Raw genomic sequence first — 23,435 nt, 5'->3', positions numbered from 1 at the left:
AAATCTTGGCTTTTAACTATCGGATAATATACAAAAAAAAAAAAAAAAAGACTGATATTGGCCCTACACTAAGCACACATGAATAAGCACTAAGCATATAAATGAAGTCAAAAAGTAATGTTTTCCCTATTACCTGTCTAATAGGAAACGGTGAGTAACTCTGTAAGGTCTGTACTCCGATCCTGCAAGTCTAAATCGCTCAGCCAACAACTACCAAGTATATATAAAACTAGCGTATCACTGGGGAAAAGTGTGCTTCTTTACCCTAAGAATTTAAAGACAAGTTGTACGTGAAACAAAATAATAGCAAGATCGTAATTTAAGCCATACTTGTTTCAATAATGACCTATTTCTATGCATGGCTTATGAGAACAAGTGAGGACTGGGTTTCTGCCAAGTGATCTAGTAGAGAAGGCCTTCAAAGAAATGATTACCATGGTTTTGTAAATGGGAAGATATTTTAAATACACAAAATGACAGAAGCAGAATTTATGGGTAAACTTTTTAGGGGATAACCTCTACATTCTGATTTTTAGAAGTGGAACACAGAACTGTAAGGTTTCAGGGCTAGGAGTTACTTCAGAGACTAAAGAAAAATCCATTACCTTTTTTAAAGACAGGAGTTACGGATGGTCCCCCATTTCTCTCTAAACTAAAAGGAAAACATGTTGATCACAAAGACTTTATTTTCAAAGCAGTGGTTTACCAATAAAGTGTTTCAAGCCAACGAGTAACAGAGTGTACGTAACTAATGTGTATAAAATAAAATTTAAGTCTGGCTTAAAGTTAATACATTAAAGATGGTATCACAAATGTGTAGCTGGTTAATTTGATGAGGAACATTTGCTGTTTCCCACTTTAATGAATCTTAGGCTTCAAACTGTCCATGTGCTAATTTCATGGCCACAGGGTAACGTGAAAGTTAGCATTTAGGTTGAGGGCTTTCATACAGGGTCAGTTAACACCAGTAAAATTATGTCTCTCTCCATAGTCCAAAATTTGCATATCCAGAGACTTTTCTAATCTGCTCTTGGGGCTGGTTGGAGGATGGGAATAGAGAAGTGGTATTTACACCCAAAAAATGCTTTCATGTTTCCAGCCACAATCACTGTACTTGCCAGTAGTGGTATCAAGGAATATTTCGTGGAAGGGTATTGTTACCCATCCCAGAGTTTCCAAACTTAATCATCTTTAGCACATTTCCCATAGTTTCACTTAATCAAACTCCTTCACTGAATGGTCATGGAAAATAAAGGGAATAGTCCATGTAAATACTCTAAGAAGAGTTCATGACTCTATTGGTTATAAGAGTAATTATTAGTTACCAGTTCACCACCCCTGTTAACCATGCTTAGAAGTTCACTGATAACTGGTCACTCTTTCCAATCCCAAAAGTTGAGTGTTCACAATTCCAAGGGGTGCCATTCACCTTCAGTTGCTGTGGATTTGTATAGTTATTACACCTATTTTCCAGCAGATGACAGTAAAGTATCCTGAAAAAGGGTCATCTTTCTCTAATTCCTGAAAAGTTGCCATATGGGCTAGTCTGGGAGCAACTATATAAGATTATACTTTTCATTATTTATCCTACTTTTTTGGGTTTTGGGTTTTTTTAATATTTATTCATGAGAGACAGGCAGGGGGAGAAGCAGGCTCCCTGCAGGGAGCCCAACGTGGGATCCCAGGACCCCAGGGTCACACCCTGGGCTGGAAGCAGGTGCTCAACCACTGAGCCACCCAAGCGTCCCATAAATTAATTTTTTGAACTAGTATCTTTAACACTGCCAGTTACAGGAATTTAATTTAGATTTCCCTGTCTTTTACATAAAATCAGATCGTTTTGGGTTCTCAGTTTTTCCAAGAATTAAAATGAAGGTGGACTCCTTTTTCTCTATATTGAAAATTGATTTACAGAACCATGATGCAGTATTGGGTCCTGTTCTATTATTGGAGTGTAAATATTGCATCATCCACTAGTTCTGTTTCCTACACAAATCGTGGCAGTTACAGAGAAGACTTGTAGTTCAGCTGTATCGACTAAAGACAGAACATAACGCCCATCCTAGAGAGTCTCCTCTCCATTCAGAACCTTTGGCTCTGATGAGACCCCAACACTGACGCCAGATCCTGGATGAGGAAGTAAGTGCCTGTCAGGTTCTGCCTTAACTCTGGCCGCAGGTCTGATTTGGCCCTGTTTCTACCCCGGGAGTCTGGCCTAGCTTTGAATCAAGTTTAGAGGTCTTCAGAACCCCCCGAGTTTTCTTGATGCCAAGGTCATGGTGGTTTTCCTGGTTGGCTTGGGCCTCTCAAGTATGTCCCAGAAATGGGCTCCTGGGGCAGACCTGGTGGCAAGCAGAATCCCAGACAGCTGTTTTGAAAGGTGAATCACCTTGGCCAAACAGGATCCGCAAGCCCTGGTTGTACGCCTGCTGCACACGCGGTGCCGTTGCCGGTCAGAACTCACACTGGCTCTGGCAGTGGACACTCAGGATGGATTCTCCCTCTCGTGGGCGAGGCCTGCGTTCACTCCTCCCAGGAATAGCTCCCCTCCCTCCTTCCATCCTCCCTCAACTCCCTCCCTCACAAGTCCCCTGTGGCGATTCCCCTCCCGCAGCCTCAGCTGGAGACCCAGTACCTTAAGGAGGGAAGTCCCACTTGCTGCTGCCACTGAAACTCCCTTAGGAAGGCCGGGTTAACGCTCGCGTCCCTGCTGATGTTCCTTGTTAGGCGGAGGAACTGACTGGGCCTCCTGCGGCATTCCTTGAGGAGGAGGCGGAAAGCGTCTGCGTTGTAAGTTAAGTAGCCCAGGGCGCAGGAGCAGGCTGCACGGACCTACAGGAAGAGACCCTCCTGCTGAGCTGTGTTCTGAACCTCCAAGAGGCCTTCTCCCAAAGGCCCCGCCCGGAGTGTGGCCCAGCTGTCAGCTGCCCCTCATTTCCACAGTTGTTCCCAGTCCCAGTTGCATTTTGGAATCCCCAGCAGTTAAAAGAGAAAAGAGGAAGAAAACGAAAAAAAAAAAAAAAAAGCTCACCAACTGAATCAGACTTCCTTGGGGGTAGAAGCGGGGCATTCGTGTTGTTTTTAAGTGTTGCAGGTGGTTCCCACGTGCAGTCAGGGAGAAGCACTGAGCCTGACCTAGGACAGTGGGCCTCAGGCTTGACTGGGCATGGGATCCCCCTGCTGGTCACAGAAGTTACTGGGTACCTGGGTTCCCCTCCCTGGGAACTCTGATTTAATTATTTGGGGGTGCAGCCTGGACGCTGGATTTTTCAGAACTGCTCAGTTGATTGTAATAGGAAACCAGGTAAATGACTATAGGATAAAAATAAGTTAAAAATAAGACGCTCAGGAAAACAATTCAGTTTTCTACTGCCAAAAATAAGGAAACCAGCCTGAGTATCAGCTACAGGACCCCGGAAAAAGTAGATGTCTCCTTTTTTTGAAGGGAATACCCGCGGCCTGTAACCCCGAGGTAATGAGGTTGTTCATATGAGCTCGGGTGTATTCCTGAGCCGCTCCTGTGAAACCTGTTAGTGGCAGCCTAGGAAACGCCATCGCATGAACGTAAGCCAGGCCCAGGCGGGTACCGGAGGGTCAGTCCGCTGGTCTCCACGCTAGCCTGTGACTGCTGAATGTGCCCATCTGTCTCCATCCTTGAACAGTGGTTCTCCGTGTGTGGCCCCTGTGCTAGTAGCTTCAGCTTCTAGAACTTGTTAGAAATGCACATTTTAGGGTCTATGTCAGGTGTACTCAGTCAGAAACACTGCGAGTGGAGCCCAAGCAATCCATGGTGCAACCAGGCCTCCAGGTGATTCCTGTGGGCCCTGCAGTTGGAGGAACACTGCCTTGCCCCCGAGGGAGTGGGGGGCACCAGTCAGAGGCAGACCACTCCTGGAGCAGCCTAGCCTCCTCCATACGCCACATAAGGAAAGCTGTCCAGTGGGTTCCACTTTCATGCATTCCGAATAATCATAGAAATGACTTATTAATATTCTAATTACAAATTTCTATATCATCAATGTACTTACTTGTATATTGAATCAAGTATTGAAGTTAAATGGGCACATTTTGTGGGAATGAGAATTACGGATGGCAGATGTAGTACTAGAAACATCATCTAATTTTGAGTTAGTAACGAACTAGTATATGACATAGCTAACCCGTAGAGAAATTAGCCCCTTAAAGGGAGGCAATTACATTTTTAAGATATTTAATTATAGAATACTTTTGTTTTTACCTCTTCTTTCCCTGAGTACAAATGATAGCAGAGTCGTTGGATTGTCCCTAATGTGGTAAATGCTTCTGGAATACCAGCTCTGGAATGAGCCAGGCTGGCTATTAAATTCCCTATAAATTAAACAAGAAAAAAACATTTGTTATGTGATTGGTTCAAACTGACATCGTGTACTTTTGTTCATTTACACATATTATTTAAAAGGGTCCAGTCACAAGACTCTCTTAATGAAGAAGAGCCAAGAAAAAGCATGTATATAATATGAAATGTAGAATTCTTTCCCCAAAATTTTGATTTGATTTTCTGTTATAAAGAGTAAAATATAATTAGCTTTATTTAACAGTAGGAAATTTTGAAAATCAGCTTTTCTTCCCCATGGCTTCAGAATATATTTTGTTTTGAGGTTTAGTGGATTTTTTTTAAATAACTATGAACATAATGATTGTACTACTGTAAAAAAAATTAGTATGTCCTTTTTGTAGTTCAGATTGCTTTGTGTTAAGATCTTAATGTTATTTTACGCCCAAGCAATGTATTACTTAAATTTAAAATCATTGAAATTTTTGCCATAAAAAGACATGTTTGGGGATTGAAAATAATAAAGTAATTCAGTAATTAAAAGTGCAACTACCAACTTAAAACTATTTCATTTGGATATGTGTTTTATTTTTAGAGCTTTCATGTGATATTCTTTCACAATATTGTTGCTGTGTTGGAATAAGTGCATCATATTTTTAAAATATAAGTGTATCCACTCATATAAATGTGGATGGATAATTCACTAAGATATTTATCAGGGTTTTGTTCCTGTATTTTTTGCATATTTTTTTCTGGCCTTCTTTACATACCAAGGCCTTTGTATTTATTGTTTCAGGATGGGGAAGGATGGGTTGCATGTCTTAACGTAAAAAGTATCTAAAAATAATCCTTTTTTCAGGCATATATTTTCTAAAGCCTATGTTTATAGAGGGCATTATTTTAGGTGAAAGGGAGAAAGGTGTCTTTAAAGATGAGTAGGAAATGGGAAACAAATGGAGGCAAGCAGAGAATCTGGGATTGAGAAGGAGATAGTAGGAACAGGAGCCATGTGGGGAGACTGGTTATGTGGTGCACTTGACACTTGGCAACAGAAATCCTAGTCCTTGCAAAACTTCTGTGCCTTTGGAGCCTCTTTTTGGGAACCTAGTCGACTTAGACCTTGAGCACACCACTTATTTTACATTATATCTGAGGCCCGAATATTGTGCTTTGCTTAAGATACCCGACATGTACGTGACTCGAGATGCATCAGACTATGGTGGTGGAGTGCAGAGAAAGCCCAGTCATTTCTGAGATTCAGTTCCTACCAACCTGAGAAAATTAATATTTGAAAGCTAGTATAAAATAGTATTTTTGCAGGGATCCCTGGGTGACTCAGTGATTTAGCACCTGCCTTTGGCCCAGGGTGCGATCCTGGAGTCTCGGGATCGAGTCCCACGTCGGGCTCCCTACAGGCTTCTCCCTCCTCCTGTGTCTCTGCCTCTCTCTCTCTCTCTCTCTCTCTCATAAATAAATAAATAAATCTTTTTAAAAAAATTTTTTAAAAAGATAGTATTTTTGCACACAAGAGTTTGTGGAGTAAAATTTAAACCCACTACAATTGTTTTTCAGAGTCACAGAATTACTATGACTTGAATTAAGAATGCTATTTAGATAAAAATATACTTAATAATTTGCTTTAAACATATTTCTTTCCTAGCTAGTTTCCATCAGAAAGTTTTCATTTGCATGAATTTTTCCTTCCATGCCAAGCAAAAATATTCTGTGGCAACAAGTATAATTTCCTTTCCTTCAGTTACTCATTTCAGTTAAAAAATAAAGACCTTATTTACTTTTTTGGTAGTAGTCATTCCATATGGTTGTCATTCTGATACTGTTTCATGTTGTGTTAGAGCGATATATCAAGTCAATTAATTTATTATTCATCTGGAAAATTAGCTCTGGAGTAGATAGAGTTACACAAGTAGCATTCAATGTGCCAAGAACTCTACTGGACTGTTTTGCTTTGCTTTATTGCCTAGCAACATAAGGAACTCTTCAATGTTAAGCAAAATGTGAAGTTGATCAAAAGAAAACCAGACAGAGGTATATAGCAGTATAAGTCTGCCATTACTATTATAAATCAGTGTGTAAATTTTGTTGTTAGTAGCTCATAGTTGAATTCTCATTTTATATTCTTAAGAAAATAATTAGGGGGTTGAAAAAGTAACTAGGAAATCAAAAAGTCCATGTTCAGCGTTACCCTGCTTCTATTTGCAGTGCAGAATAGATTCCCATTGTTCCATGTAGACTTACACCAATTCTTTCTTCAAACCATGTGACATATTACCAGGTTTATTATTATTGTTCAGATTACAAGTTTTTTTGAAAATAGCTTTATGCAGATGTCGTTTTATGTAGCTATCTTCTAGTTATTTCTTACCTGTCAGGACAATAGTAGTGGAATGAATTGAATACAGACTAGCAACTAAAATAGTAACACCTCTCGCAGACAACGTAATATGGTCCACATCTATAATGACTTTAGCTAAGATGATAATCTGAAAACAAAAAAGAAGCATAGAATCATCGAACATTTTCCATTCTGCTTCTCTAATTACGCTTTTATGTTTTTTTGGTACTTCTCTGGAAGCCAAGGGGAGTAATTTAATATGATCTATTAGAAGGAAAGCAAGTGGAAAGGGTTTGAATTAGAGTAGTCGTCACACTCTGATCACTGTGGTGAACATGGCAGGCCACTGTATTGCATCCTTGAAGTATGGGCTCACAGAACATACTTCTCCGAAAGGTCATAGGATAGAAAAAGAAGCGCCCAGATACATCCAGTTGTCATAGCTTGAAGAATCAGTGTGATCTGCAGTTAGAAAACTTGTCTTGGGTTCTATCTACCGTTTCTCTGCCCATAATATGGGGATGACGACAGTGATACTATCTGCTCATCAACCTCTCAGGTTTGTTAGGAGCATTAGACAAAGTACAGAGGCAAAAAGTGCCATGTAACTTCTAAAATTGTATATAAGTGAAGATACCCTCATAAATAATGGCATTTTTATGAAGTACAAAGGGCTGGTGCGAAAAACACTGTGAATTTTATAAATTGGTAAATGCTTTTCCAGATCAATTTTTTTCTGATTTTTTCCATTTTGACTAAAATGACGTATTTATTGATTTGAGGTTTTAACTTCCAATTTTATACCTGAAATGCTGCCATTGCCTTCTCTGTTTCAATTGTTGATTCAAGAAAAGGTTCAAAAATTGATATGGTCATTACTCCACTTTCCAATATCAGGTATTGTTGAAGGCGATTATTGAAGGCAAAAAGGGTTAATGCATAGCCTGCCCTTAAACAAATATCCTAGAAATAGGAGAAACATGCATTATCTTTAACTTAGTTCATTTTTTATGTTACTCAAAGTAATAGATTTCAAATTGTTGCCCATCTAAATATATTTCATTCTTCGCTCTGGGAGTAAAATATGACACTATTGGGGAAAACAGGTAATAAAGCTAACCCAGAATGTTATTGAACATATAAAATAGAGAAGTGGGCTGTGGTAGGCTAATGAGTATGAAAATAAATAAATAGTAACAAGAAATACCATAATTTCATTAACCCTCGATATTTTTGTTTTAATCGATTTTTCTTTTTTTTAAAGATGCATTTCTTTATTTATTCATGAGACACAGAGAGAGAGGCAGAGACACAGGCAGAGGGAGAAGCAGGCTCCATGCAGGGAGCCCGACGTGGGACTTGATCCCGGGACTCCAGGATCAGGCCCTGGACTGAAGGCAGGCACTCAACTGCTGAGCCACCCAGGGATCCCCGTATTTTTATTTTCAATCAACATTTCAAAGTAGATTTGATAAATCAGAACTTCCCTTGTATAGCATGCTATATATTACATTTTAGGCCTTGTGGGATGATCTCTATCATCTCTTAAAATAAGTTCACTTGTAAAAATCCGTACTATATCCTAAGGGGAAATAAAAAGAAAGATGATTTAAAAATCACGTTTTAATATTCTTGGACTTGGTAAACAGAGCAAAAGCCCATTCTTCCTTAGAATCAGTTCATTTGCCAAAGATGAACAAATATGGTAGATCTTCCAGAAATACCGAAAAGAATTTTGTCACTAAATCTTATTTTTAATATTTTGTTTGAACAGTATCGTACAGAAAGAACCATTAATTTAATGAGTTTTCTTCTGCACTGTTAATCATTATATAAAAGCTCTACATGTACATACTAAAATATTTACCAATAAAATTATATGATGCCTGAGATTTGCTTCAAAAGTAACATACGACGAGGGGCTCCTGGGTGGCTCAGTCGGTTGGGCGTCTGACTCTTGATTTTGGCTCAGGTCATGATCTCAGTGTTATGAGAGCCCTGCAGGGACTCTGTGCTCAACAGGGAGTCTGCTTAAGGATTCTCTCCCTCTGCCTCCTTCCCCTCTTTGTGCATGTGCACACTTGCTCCCATTCTCTCTCTGTCTCTTGCTCCCCCGACCCCTGTCTCTCACTCTAATAAATAAGTAAATCTTAAAAAAATAATTTAGGAAGAATGAGTGGGTATATAGATGAAATAAGACCGACCGTGAGTTGACCCAGTGCTGAAGCTGGGTCATAGGAATATTTAAGTTCATTGTGCTACTCTTTTATTCTATATATGTTTGAAATGTTCCATAATAAAAATTATGTACACACAAAGTAGTCACCTGGCCATAAAGTAAGAAGTAAAGTATTAGGAATATGCAAAGAAATAGGGTCCAGTAGGTGAAGCAGGTGGGAACAGGCTGGGAAGAAAAGGAGCATGATTAAGAGTAGAAGAAAAAGGAGAAGGGTGTCCCTGAGGAATAGGGTAATGAGACTAAAATGAATGAATGAACAGAGAAGAAAGGGGGCTTAGAGAGTTAGTCAGACACAAATTCAGGCTCTTTGCCCTCTACTCCCCGTATTATTACAGCAGCACATCTCCATCTTTTCATATACTATAGTAGAGTAGAATTCTATATTTAAGAAAATAATACAGTGAGTTCATTTCTCTCCTTATGGTCCTCCTTTCTTCCTCCTAAGTCCCCCAGAACAGAACTGACAGAGATAGTTGGCAATTTTCTTCCCTGATGGCTAAATGCACTGCAGACAACAAAAGGTATCAAATTTCTCTGGGGTTAGTACTATTCAAAGTGTGGCCCATGGACCAGTGATAGTCCACAAAATGGTTGACAAGAGGATTGCAGAAACTGGGAGTTAGCATTCAAAAGTAACAGCTCTTCTTATAGTTAAATACCAACTAATAAATATACAAAGAAGAAGATGTCTGTAGCAGCCTTATTAACAGTAACAAAATTATGGAAAGAGCCCAAATGTCCATCACCTAATGAGTGGATAAAGAAGATATGGTCTATATTCACAATGGCATATTACTCAGCCATAAAAAGAATGAAATCTTGCCATTTGCAATGACGTGGACAGAGCCAGAGTGTTTTATGCCAAGTGAAATACGTCAGAGAAAGATAGACACCATATGATTTCATTCATATGTGGAATTTAAGAAACAAACAAACAGGGGTGGGGCAAGAAGAAAACCAAAAGACAAACTCTTAAATATAGAGAACAAACTGATGGTTACCAGAGGGCAGTGCGTAGGGGGAGGATTCGGTGGGTGTGGGGATTGAGGAAGGCACTTGTGATGAGCTATGGTGTTGTGTGAAAGTGTTGAATCATTAAATTGTACACCTGAAACTAATACTACATTGTATGAACTAACTGGAATTTAAATAAAAACTTGATTTAAAAAAAAAAGACAACTTTTTAACATTGCCATTAGGCCAATACCACATAATCATTGTTGCGTATACGGATACTAAAATTGGTGAGCAAAAGTACATGCAAACAGGGTATTTGCATAGTCTCAAAGTGTCTCACCTTGAGAAACTTGTTAACTGAGAAAGGGAAATACAGTGACTTTGCAGTGGAGAAATATGGCAGGCACTACTTTAACCAAGAACCCAAGGTTAGCACTGCCAGTTACAAGATGTAACAGCAGCATGTACCTGTACCTCCTGAAATGATGCACTGGGCAGGTGAGTGGAGAAGACCACAGCATTTCTGTGGTGTTCTTGCCAAAACACACCAACTCAATTTAATCATGAGAAAACATGAGATAATTTAAATTGAGGGACATTCTACAAAGTAACTGGCATGGACTCATCAAAAATGTCAAAATCATGGAAGACATAAAGTCATGAAAGACAAAGGATGGTGTTTCAGAGATTGAAGGAGACTAAAGGGACATGACAACTAGCTGTAATAGGAGGTCTTGCATCGGATTCTGAAAGAGGAAAAGGACATTGGTAAGAAATTGGTGAAGTTTAGATAAAATCTGGAGATGAGTTAATAGTTATGGTATCAATGTTAATTTCCCTGCTGATATCCAGGAACGGTGGATAAAGGATATGCTAGAAACACTCCATACGGGTGACTGGGTGACGGGAACTGAGGGGAGCACTGGGTGTTGTGCTATATATTGGCAAATTGAACTCCAATTTAAAAAAATATAAATAAATAAATAAAAAAGAAACACTCCATACTATTTTTGCAAATTTTGGAAAATCTAAAATTATTTCAAAAGTTAAAGTTTTTGTTTGTTTTTAATTATCTTCCGTATAACAGATTGCTGGGGAAAAAGCTTTCCTTAACCATAAATAGTTTGAGAAGCACCACTCTAGAATACTGGGTAAGAAGTGGATGACTGAGACTGGAAAACTCATAAAATTAGGAAAAAGTTTCAACACCTCCAAGACAAAAGAGACTTATTGGTTCTTCAAGCATTCAAATTGCAACATTTTCAAGAAATATGACAACTATGGAAAATATGGAACAGTAGTATTTCATCATTACAAACTAATGACCTACCAAAAAGATTTTACATCTTATGTGATATATTTAAACATTGCTGTTAAAAAGACTTGTAATTTGATTATGTGGTCTAAGAACCTTCCTACATGAGCTCTAACATTTTATGAAGATATTACCTTATCTTGTGAGTGAAGAAGATAGAGGACATCGGCATATTTAAATCCTTCGTTTTCTTGTAATTCATTCTGTAACAGATCATTCCTTAGGACAATGCATGCCAAGGAAAATGCCACTTCAACCTAATTAATTGATTTCAGAAATTAATTTTCTTTTCATTCATGGTTTATCAAATGACATATTTCATTATATAAACATTTAAATAGGATATACTAATCCAAAGATACTATATAGTTCACTGATTATAATTCTCTAATATTTAGAGAGTGGCATTTATAATGTCTGGAGAAATGTCCCTTATAATTTTTAAAAGCTGGGAAAATATCCTTCCTCCATGTGCCAGCACAACCACGCAGCTCCATTGGAAGGCCTGGGGGGAAGCAACCAGAGCCAGCTGGAAATGTGAGAAGGTATGCTCTTAAGTGCATAGTTGTATCCCTTCCACATCTAAAAAAAAAAAAAAAAAAAAGGCGGGGTGATCCCTGGGTGGCGCAGCGGTTTGGCGCCTGCCTTTGGCCCAGGGCGCGATCCTGGAGACCCGGGATCGAATGCCACGTCGGGCTCCCGGTGCATGGAGCCTGCTTCTCCCTCTGCCTGTGTCTCTCTGCCTCTCTCTCTGTGTCTCTCATGAATAAATAAATAAAATCTTAAAAAAAAAAAGAAAATATATACTGAAATATGGGTGGACGCAATTGAAGTAAAGCGTTTTGCCATGAAATTGCATGTTTTAAAATAAAAATATTTTTAAATGGCATTTTCCATAGTCTTATGAAATTTATTTGTACTTTGAAAGTCAGTTTTTACATACAATTCAAGCCAAAAAATTGCTAGCATTATCGTCCTTCTTTTTGTTTCCCTAATCAACTCCTATGATAGAATAATCTCTTTCATAGCCAGAAAAGCTACATGACATCTTTTCTGATAACACATTCCTTAAAAGAAATAATGATGTATTTACTTACATATTTCTGTTTTCTCATTTCCAACAAAACTCATAGCAAATTTTGAAGAGAAAATGTATATTTTGTTATAATTTCCTGCCTGGCTAACTCTAGATGTCCTAAACTTCCAAAGCTTTGGTAGAGGATTTGAATAGATGTGAATGTCATTTTATTAAAGGCAGTTTACTAAAAGTAAATAGAATAGTGAATGACTCAAACAACTCATAAAATATTCATATTGAGAAAACTATTGTTGCTGGCCAACGTAGGCTGCTTGGGAGAAGGTAAAGCTGTTCTGATAGTGCAATACTGATAGGAATCACTTATACTTGAGAAATTTTGCTACATAAATCACACATCCTCATTATCCCCACCCAGATTTAGCAACCAATATCTGAGGAAGTAGGGAAGAAATTCTGTGAATAATCAAATATCTGAGGAATAAAATTTATTAGACAAGTAAACCATAAGGCTTAATTATTTGAAAATTTAATATTTTAATAAAATTTACTTTATCTTTACCATTTTTATAGCAACTTTTTAATTTAAAACTTCTAGGATACTGTTTAAAATGTTAAATTTTTGGGGATCCCTGGGTGGCTCAGCAGTTTGGCGCCTGCCTTTGGCCCAGGGCGCGATCCTGGAGTCCCAGGATCCAGTCCTGCGTCAGGCTCCTGGCACGGAGCCTGCTTCTCCCTCTGCCTGTGTCTCTGCCTCTCTCTCTCTCTCTCTCTATCATGAATAAATAAATAAATATTTAAAATAAATAAATAAATGTTAAATTTTTTATTATACTTGTGAATTCACATAAAGATACAAATTATTCTCAGAAAGTCACATTTCTGTTCATTTTTACTATATCAGAAAAAAGAAAACCCTTAAAGACTTTTATCTACCCTGATGTTAGGTGAAGGGTGATTTCTCAGTAGTTGAAGAAGTACTGGGAAGGCATTTTCTTGTACAACGAATTGTTGACTGATAGGATTACTTGTATGGGCAACACCTATAAGAATATACACATCAGTAAGATAATATTTCTTTCCATCTTAGAAATGGTAAAGTCAAACACAGCTTGATATGTTGGGTTGGTTAAGTGTTCTAGCATAATACGGTTAATAAATTACAAATGGAAATGCTATATCAACACTATTTTACCTGAACTAATTTTTTAAAGGCAAAATGAATAAACATTGAAAAATTACTATTAGGAGTGTGGATGGTTTTCTAATAGTCACAAAACCAAGAAGTAAGAAATGTTAGTCTATCAAAGAACAGTGATATAATAGCTATCATTTATTAAAAATTTATTATTTGCAAGATACTTATGCTTATAGTTACTATTGTATTACATAATTTTTTTAAAAAAAATAGAGTAAATCACCTGGTTAAAATTTGTAGATTCCTTAAATACACATACTAAAAAGATAATCTTACTATCTCCCTTTATAACAGAATAGCTTTAAATTGTAGGCCTAATCTCAGTATAAAAACTTGTCATCTTTGTCTAGTAGATGTACAAATAATTCTAATTCTCTTATTTTGCCAACAAAAGTCACAACACGTACACAGCAGGTTTATATACTTAAATATAAATACAAGTTCGGACCTCTCTTCTGAACAATAAAGAGAAGGCACTTATTATCATCTGGGGAAGTTTGAAGGAACTGGAGGAAATAGAAGTAGCAAAGAACCTGTTTGTTTCCTTGTCGCCTATCCTACTCCCCCCCGCCCCTCCACTGGCCACCCAGGGGTGTGCACAGACATTGATCACATGAATATTTTTGATTCAGCTGACAGGTTTTGAATGCCTAATTCATCAGGAACTGAAGTAAGAAGTAGAGGTAAAAAGAGGAATTAGAGGGTGCCTGGGAGGCTCAGTCAAGTGTCTGACTCTTGATCTCAGCTCAGGTGTTGATCTCAGGGTCGTGAGTTCAAGCCCTGCATTGGGCTCCCAACTAGGTGTGGAGCCTACTTTAAAAGAAAAAAAAAGTGGAAAAGAGGAATTAGAGTCTCTGTCCTCAAGGAGTCTATATTCTATAGGGGAAACAACTACTCAAATACATGATTTCAGCACAAGCAATAAGTGCTTTAACAGGGGTATAGAAAAATACGTTGAAGCAAAGAAAAGAGATTGCTAACTTCAGAGCAGGTGGAAAAGGAATAAGCAGGGAGATTTCCAAGGGTTAAGGTGCTGGAGATGGGTCCCCCCAAATGAATATTTTAATGATAATGATTAGGAAAATGATGATGGTACTGCAATAAGAATACCCTCAAATCTTTGACTGAATCTTCATGTGTTAATAATAGGATGAAACTCCATTAAGTTTGGAAAAGAACCACCACAAGCAGTAGGCTGAACAATTCTCAGAGCTCGCACAGGGCTAGGAATGGCTTGTGTTCTGTAACCAGAGTTCAGATACCTCATAATTCAAGGCGCTATACAAAGAATCAAGTCCTCGGAAGGATATCATCTTAATAGTGGAGGTAAGTTAGTTTCAGAGAAAACCCTGCTCTAGACTTGTCCTAATAAAGCTTGAAAACTAGCTGCAAAAGGATTTAACTGATCCCAAGTAGGATAACTGCATGCCACAACAGAGCATACCTCCCTTTAAAGGAAAACAATAAAATCCAGTGCTGATGAGTTTATAACTCACAATGTCCAGCATTCAGTCAAAACTTATTATGCACAGTTTTAAAATACAAAATACCTAAGATGAAATATATACAAGAATTGTGTACTGGAAACTAGGAGTCATTGCTGAGAGATATTGAAGAAGACCTAAACAAGTCGAGAGATATACTGTGTTTATGGATCAGAAGATTTACTATTATTGAGATGTCTGTTCTTCACAAATTTATTTATAGATTTCATGTAATTCCAATATAAATAATAGAAGTTTTTTTCAGAAATTGACAGATTAATTTTTTAAATTATATGGAAATACAAAGGAACAACTAGACCTACTGGCTACTTTATAAAAAGAAAGAATCGTTATGGAAAAAGACTGGAATTGAAAAATGTGCCCCAGCATTAGAAACTCTATATAAAACATATAGTTCTTGAGATTCGAAAGAAGAAATATTTCTCTCTTAAACTTAAAAAAATAAGATTCCTTTAACTCAAAATAACCAAGGCTCACTGTCCTCATTATTCTTTTTAACCAGAGATGAAGGGCAAAACTGATTTTTAAAAATTCATAATTACACCACTTTTACTCATTAAGGTCTTAGAGAAATAAAAAAAAAGGTTAAGTCTCTTATAGATTAAATATGATTTACGGCTTTATCAATGGAGACAGAGAGGAAGGGAAGTATCTTACCGATATTTTAAGAATCGAAAAAAATTTACAAACCAATACAGATGGACCCCACTGCTCTGATGACACTCAGAAGTGTGCCTTCGGCTATTTTACTAATCCTCAGTAAGCGAATCAATGGTGCAATTCCGTTCCCTTCACATATTTGATTTTGATGCATCCTGCTATCCTTACTTAGGGCTATGACTGCTTCACCTCCTGGTAAAGAAAAACAAGAAGTAGGTCTGATGCTTCAATGTGCTGCTCTACACTGCAAATCGACGCATAGAACATGACTTACCAACATACTGCATTTTAGCAGATGGTGACAAAAGCATGCTTATTATGAAGTTGTATCCAATCTGTTCCGCCATATACTTTTGTTGTTTCAGGGTTTGTCCTGCCAAGGCCCAAAGGGCTACAGCTCCTTGTTCCTTAACATCTATTTGAAATGCCTATAAAAAAAATTCATTCTTTCAATAAGCATTGACTGAACACGGTAGGAATATTTTATAAAAAGTTTATTCTAGGGGGCCCTGGGTGGCCCAGTTGTTTAAGCGTCCGACTCTTGGTTTTGGCTCAGATCATGATCTCTGGGTTGTGAGATTGAGCCCATGTTGAGCTCCACACTCAGCATGGAATCTGCTCAAGATTCTTTTCCCCTCTCTCTCCCTCCCTCCACATGCACGAGCTCTCTTTCTTAAATAAATACATAAATAAAATCTTTTTTTAAAGTTTTATTCTAAAATTGGTTTTAGTTACCTTTTCACTTTACCTAAGTTCAATATTGAATACTTTGTCTAAGAAAAATGTCATCATAAAATTCCTACCTTGAGAAGTTTTAAAAGATATTTACTTAATGATTCCTCCAGAAATGCCCTCTGTATAGATGGGTTGTAACTTGCCAGTGATTCCACAGCCATTGCACCCTTCACTTGGACACTAAGTTGTTTCCCTTTAAAAAGAGCCACCAGTGGAGGGATGGCTCCTTCCGCTGCCATAGCATCCTGAACACTCCTATTGTCACGTGCAACCTCAGCAATTGTAGCAGAAGATACAGCTTTCAACACATCTTCAAATGAATTCAAGAAACAGTTAAATAAATCTTTTAAAAATATAAAATTGCAACTTGTCATTAGATTCCCATATTATAAAGTCAAACTTACAGACGGTATAAAAAATTTAGAAAGTAAAGAAAAACAGAAATAAAACTGTCCAGATTCTCACCACCCAAACATAAATACTTCATTTAATCTCATTCACTTTTTAAAGAAAAAGATATATTTAAGTAATGTTGTAAACATATTTAATATAGTTGCACTATATGTACACTATCTTGAATTTTAATTTACCAGTAAAACATTTTCCCATTTTTATGAACATCAGTGTCTCCTAAATATTCCATTAATGAGTGTATTACATTTCCTTATCCACTCATTTAAAAAAAATACACATCATTTCCAACTTTTCACTGTTTTAAACAATGTTTAGGAGAAATCCTGGCACATAAGCTATTTTTCCTTCCTGTTTTTGCCCTTAATATAGAGTCCCAGGAATTACTGGAATAATTTAATGCATCACAGCAAATTACTTTTCAAAAATGATAATGCATCTTACCCTTCCATCAGAGTATGAGTTTCAATGTTGCTGTATCTTTTTAAGAATTGATATTAAGAATAAATACATAAATTTAGCTAATTTGATAAGCAAAATATCATCTCATTTTATTTCATATTTTTATTACTGCTGAATAAATAGTTTCATACATCTTATTAACCAGTTGTATTTGTTCTCTTTAAAACTTACAGAAAATTTGTAAGAATAAGTTAGAGAACTCCCTCAGGATTTAGCAACAATTTGTATACTTCCATTATTTTTTTAGCATTTTCTTTTTTTTTTTAAGATTTTATTTATTTATCCATGAGAGACACAGAAAGAGAGGCAGAGACACAGGCAGAAGGAGAAGCAGGCTCCCTGTGGGGAGCCTGATGTGGGACTCGGATCCCGGGACCCCGGGGTCACGACCTGAGCCGAAGGCAGATGCTCGCTACTGAGCTGCCCAGGTGCCCCCTATCTAAAACTCTTGTGAACAGAATTCCAACGTTTTCAGATTTTAGAAGGTAGTGATTGCGTATACTAAATATGACCGAAGATCCCAGGGAGTGTGGAGAAAACACATCTGCACTGAAATGTGTGAATAATCATTCTAAGAAGGATGAAGTGCTCTGTAAGCTTTCCTCAGATAGTTTGCATTTGAAAAGCATTTTGTATACTTTCTGTTACATATTTCAGTTTCCATGGTGGTGTCATACAGACCTTTGTTAACAACACAGAGCAGGACAATTGTGTGCAATAAAAGAGATGAAATCTGGGAATTAGAATATGAACACAGGCACAAACATGAGTGCTAGAGTGTGAAATAAGCAGCTAAAGATTTAAAGATGGGTGAGGCAAAGGCTTAAGACAAACCAAACTCAACAGAGGTTGAGGAACTCCTAGAGATGGGGGGTCAAGACTAAGGAGATGTTAATAAATCCATAGTCTCAAGAAACTGCATGTGACTCTTGCTTTGGGGCCATTTTACCTTAATCCATGAAATCTTAGAGTGGTTGACAATGGTTAAGACAATATTGGGCTTAATAAAATTCCTTTGTGATCCCCTACAGCTCAACCAGCTAACAGCCAAGAGAATTATTTGTTACAGCACTAGAATTATAAACGAAGCATTTATAAATTATAAATGAAGAGAATAAAATAACTAACTTTTTTTCAAAATTATCTTCCTTGGAATGAGGAGATAATATAGATTACAGTATAGGATAAGTGACTTTCATTTAGATATGGCTAGAGCCCACAAAGAAACAATTTCAACAATTTATTTCTATAGCTTTCTTTCATGAATTTATGTCCTGCTTATTTATTCAAATTGCCTCCATAATTTGTGCTTTGTTCTAGCATCTAGGGTTGGGAGGACGAAAAAAAAAAAGGATAGGGAAAAACTAGTCCCTGTCTTTACATTTTTTGCTGGGGGGGGTGTGTGGACAAAGGGAAATGGAGAACCTTAAGCTGGCTCCACACCCAGCATGGAACTGGACACAGGGCTCATTTTACAACCCCAAGATTATGACCTGAACTGAAATCAAGAGTTGGACATTTAACCAACTGAGCCACCCAGGCGCCCCACCCCCCCCATCTTTAAATTTTAATCAAGGAGATAAAACACAAACGATACAATAAAGAACAATTATAAAAAAGTAAAAATTCTATGGCTAAAATAAGCATAAAAGCTGGCTCTCTCTAATGCTATTTTAATGAAGTATAGTTGACCTACAGTTTATATTAGTCTCAGCTGAGTAGCAGCGCATAGTGACTGGATGATTCTGTGCATTATCTCTAATGCTATTCTTAAAAATTATAAAGGAGGGGCACCTGTGTGGCTCAGTGGGCTAAGTGTCTGACTCTTGATCTCAGCTCAGGTCTTGATCTCAGGGTCCTGAATCCAGGCCCTGTGCTGGGCTACACCTGGGCATGGAGCCTACCTACCATCACCACCAAAAAAGATAAAGTAGAGCACAGTTACTGATAGAGGGCCGATTAGAGCAGACGACCTTAGGGATTTGTAATAAAGGGAAAGGACTTTCAAATGACTTCCCTATACAAGAGAGGTTCTTAGAAGATGATAATTCCTTAACTTTGAAGCTCTAAAGTAAAAGAAAGCTTTCTGCAACAACTCCCTTTTCCATAACCCTGTCTTACATGTTAACCAACACATTTTTCCTGTATTTATTCCTAGAGAACTAGGACAGAAAGATGAAAGTAGGAGGAAGAAAAATAGGAAAGCTTCTCCACAATTTTTTTATCCCCTCAAATTTGGGGAAAACCATGGATTTGAAACTCACCCTTTTATGTGTATGCTCACTGAAATGAGAAAATTCTTAGAGAACCTAAGAGACCATTTGCTGTGCCTTCAAGAGTTACCCCATAGCTTGTGCTGTTCTTAGTGCTGATGCGTACCTCAGGTGTGGTAATTGGCCTAACGATCTAGAATCTGATATCCAATATCTAACAGCAAATCTGAAGTTTTTGCTGTAACTTATAAAATGTTCCCAATGATCAATATATGTGTTATTCACACAAGGAGTTATCTTTTCGAGTCCCTGGGCACATTACATTATTTTCATGATTTATGCCAGTTTTTCCATTTATTGAAAAATCTAATTAAAATTTTTTTTAGACTATGGCTTTGGGAGTCAATTCCTTTTATAAACCTGGCATTTGAACTTGAGTGTTCCAGATACTTCGTGTATATTATATATGTCTAGTTCCATTCTAAGATAAATCCAGGACATGTATTCAGGTAGGACAAGTCTAACCTGTATTTGCTTCACTTGATATACTTGCTCACTTAGAAATAATACAGAAATTGAGGCTCACCTGACTCAGAACTCAGAAATGTGATAAGATATTGGATGCCTTTATGGTCTCTCACTGCTCTTTGATTTTGTTCATTTCCCATACATAATACCCGTATACAGTTCATTACATTTATTAGCACATTTTCTATGTTTAACTTCAAAAGACTTATCAGAGTTGGGATTCCATTCTAAAAATAAAGAAACAAAAAATTCATTACAATTGAATTATTTAAGATTTATGCAATCTTTGTTTAAAAACATAAATCTATAGTCTTCTTACTATAATAATCTGCTTATGTAGGAGAGAATGCCCATAAACAAATGTGTCTATTGGTGTCACATTAAATGACAGTTAATACAAGTTTAGGCATAAAATAGCCTCCTCTACACCAAAATAAGTTAAGGTTACAAGTTCACTGCAACATGTGATAAATATCTAAAAAGTAAAGCAACTGAATAAGATCAATTGAATACACTGCCAATTTGGAAATATTTGCCATTGTAGACATTGTGCTGGTAATTGGTAATTATATTGGTGCAACACAAACTACTTTTAAATATTAATATAATTTCCTAATTTAATTGGAGTAAAGATGGCTTTCTCTCCAGTAACAGAAATAATGCAAAACTGTAAGAAAGGTAAACGTAGCCTCATTTTCAATAACGGCAGGACACATCTGTAATGCTGAGGCCCCGTAAGTGTGGGTGAGCTTCCCGCGGGGATGAGCCCCTCCATGGCCACTGTCCTAGGGGCCGCTTGCCTCCTTCTTGGGGGCAGACACAGAGATACACGCCTCCCTGAGTGACACCGTGGGACTGGGGACCAGGGTGTCAGCAGGCCCTGGGCCTAGTGAACATAAAGGCTCAAAACTTAAGGAAGGCCAGGGTGAACGAGTCATGAGGACCAGATGTGTTTGGAAGGATCAGCTGAGCCAGAGAGGATGGAGAGCCACCAGCTCTCCCTGGCCATTCCTCAGCGCCTCCTGCAGCCAGTGGCCTAGACAGGACCACTGACGCCTCCCTCCAGACAGACGACAGGCGGCCTTGGCCAAGTGATAGGTTTCCCAGGGCCAAGGCCCCTGTGGAGCCACAGGCCAATGCTGGTAGCATTTCCCGCACCCTGGTGCCGCCCTGGGGAAGGGGACAGGCACCCGACACCCTGCGCTGCGCTGGCCCTGCTACTGTCCCAGGCCACTTCACCGTGGCCCCCGAGGGATGGCACCAGGCCTGCTCCTTGCCACCCCAACCGCGCTCCTCCCTGGGGGTGTCCCCCCTGGCTCAGCAGCAGGGCCTCTGCCCTGGAGGAATTGCTGTCAGGCAAAATGATATTCTATGAAAGAAACGTACATATCTGGCAATAACATCCTTGTTTTCCAGCTGGGCAACGTCATATAAAATGACAGCACAACGAGAATGCAGCTCAGGCTCGTCGGAAGCCAGTAAGCCGAGGAGAGCTGGCACGCCTCCGGCCGCCACGACAGCGTGCACCACACTGGCCCGGGTCGACAGGTTACTCAGTAACCCAACTGTTTTGCACTGCAATTTTATTTTGGAGCCTTTTAATAGATTGATTAAGGCAGGGATGGTACCTGCAATGAAGAGATCAAGAAAAGGTATGAATTATCTGTAACCATTTATAGTCGACTTATTACGATAGTCACTGCCATGTAAACAATTAGCAAGTAATTCTAGAGGTATTTACAAAATTATTTGAATCTATATGAATATACTTTTCAGGCTTCTCTAGAATTCAGGCAGTTCTCATTGTTCACACATTGGATTTCCGCACAGCACACAAGCCTGTGTTTCATACTGGTAACTCCCAGCCACCTTGGAACCATGCACTTCTGGCTTAAGATAATGGAGGAATAGATTCTTTGAGCTACCTACCATATGACAGCGTTCGGTTTGGGTATTTCATCCAATTTTTGTGGCAGTGCTTATGCAATTGTTTGAGCATTTTATTATATTTTACCCCCCCCCCTTTTTTTTTTTGCAAGCAACTGAAGACAAAAAGTGCTGAATCTACTAAAAGGCAACTTTAGCTTCACTAATTACAATTGGTTCAAGGATGGAGATCACTGGGTCTGGTGAAAAATAGAGAATCTGGCTTCAGCTAGATGCTTGTTGTATCAGTTCAATGTGAAAGAAAGGAAAATAACACTCTAGAGCACAAGAAATGCTGGAAAAAATAGAATGGGTATAATTAGGTCTTTACTTCTCTACCTGAAATGAAACCTCCTTCGTGACTTATCTATGGTTCATTTTTTGGACACAGAGCTTTTTGTACATGTTTTTAGGAACACTAACGGTTAGTTTGGGGTACAATTTATATTTTGTATTCATTCATTTATTCATTCAACAAATATTTATGGATCATTTCATGTGTGCCCAATACCCACATTAGAGCTGTGGATACCATACTGACAGTGCAAATAAAATATTTCCATCATTTCAGAAAGTTATATTGAATAATAGTGTTCTCAAAACAACCCAATGACGTAAGAAATAATTTGATTAATGAGGAAATTAGGGTTAGAGAGGGCAAGCAATTAGCCTAAGTTCTAAATTCAGAGCTAGTTACAAACCCAGGGCTGACACAAAAACTGCTATTTTTAAAAGTTCTTATTTGAATTCCAGCTAGTTAACATACTGTATAATATTAGTTTCAGGCATTCAATATAGTGAGTGATTCAACACTTCCATATAATACCATGTGATGATAATGCTCATCACAAAGAAACTTCTATTTTTAATTAAAAAAATAAATTGTGTAGATACAGAATAAGAATAATTGCTAAGTGAAAGTAAATACAAAAGGTAGCACAATAAGTAATTTAATATAATTTTTAAGTTTGCAAATTTTTAGAAAAGTGGAATTTATAAAGTGTTTTGATCATGTGCAACTTCCATGTGAAAAATAAAATAAGAGGTTGTCAGAGAAAGACAAATACCATATGATTTCACTTCTATGTGGAATGTAAAAAACCAAAATAAGTGATTAAACAAAAAGTAGAATCAGACCTATAACAAAGAACTAACTGATGATTGCCAGAGTGGAGGGAGGTGGAGGGAATGGGTAAAAAAAAAGGGGGGTGTGTGTGAAAGGGAATGGGAGCTACAGACTTCCAGTTAAGGAATGAGTTAATCCTATGAATAAAAGTTTGGGCATAGGAAATACAGCCAATGCTATTGTAATAGAGTTGCAGCAAGTACAACATGAAGAGGTATTTTCCCAGAGAAGACATCCAGATGGCCAACAGACACATTAAAAGATGCTCATCACTCATCATCAGGGAAATGCAAATCAGAACCACAATGAACTACCACTGCACACCTGTCAGCATTAGAATTAACAACACAAGAAACAACAGGATGTGGAGAAAGGGGAACCCTCTGCACTGCTGGTGGGAATGTGAACTGGTGCAGTCACCCTGGAAAACTGTGTGGAGGTTCCTCAAAGAGTTAAAAA

At 37.9% G+C, this 23,435-nt stretch overlaps 1 protein-coding gene across 1 annotated transcript in view; it reads right to left on the bottom strand.

Moving 5' to 3' along the window:
* ANKAR (ankyrin and armadillo repeat containing) overlaps positions 1-23,435 on the bottom strand; it is a 49,083-nt gene that overhangs the window by 1,446 nt on the left and 24,202 nt on the right. The window contains exons 10-21 of the mRNA XM_041737360.1: positions 21,311-21,552; positions 19,983-20,151; positions 16,379-16,620; positions 15,850-16,003; positions 15,606-15,767; positions 13,149-13,255; positions 11,311-11,433; positions 7,470-7,628; positions 6,696-6,813; positions 4,238-4,347; positions 2,636-2,832; positions 606-652 (exon numbers count right to left, since the gene is read on the bottom strand). Of these exons, the coding sequence (XP_041593294.1) occupies positions 606-652; positions 2,636-2,832; positions 4,238-4,347; positions 6,696-6,813; positions 7,470-7,628; positions 11,311-11,433; positions 13,149-13,255; positions 15,606-15,767; positions 15,850-16,003; positions 16,379-16,620; positions 19,983-20,151; positions 21,311-21,552 (1,830 nt within the window). The remainder of the gene's footprint in view (positions 1-605; positions 653-2,635; positions 2,833-4,237; positions 4,348-6,695; positions 6,814-7,469; positions 7,629-11,310; positions 11,434-13,148; positions 13,256-15,605; positions 15,768-15,849; positions 16,004-16,378; positions 16,621-19,982; positions 20,152-21,310; positions 21,553-23,435) is intronic.

The sequence above is a fragment of the Vulpes lagopus genome, chromosome 22 (assembly GCF_018345385.1).
Source record: "Vulpes lagopus strain Blue_001 chromosome 22, ASM1834538v1, whole genome shotgun sequence".
NCBI classification, from domain to species: Eukaryota; Metazoa; Chordata; class Mammalia; order Carnivora; family Canidae; genus Vulpes; species Vulpes lagopus.
Note: the sequence above shows the minus strand (reverse complement) of the source record. Positions and strands in the feature narration are given on the sequence as shown.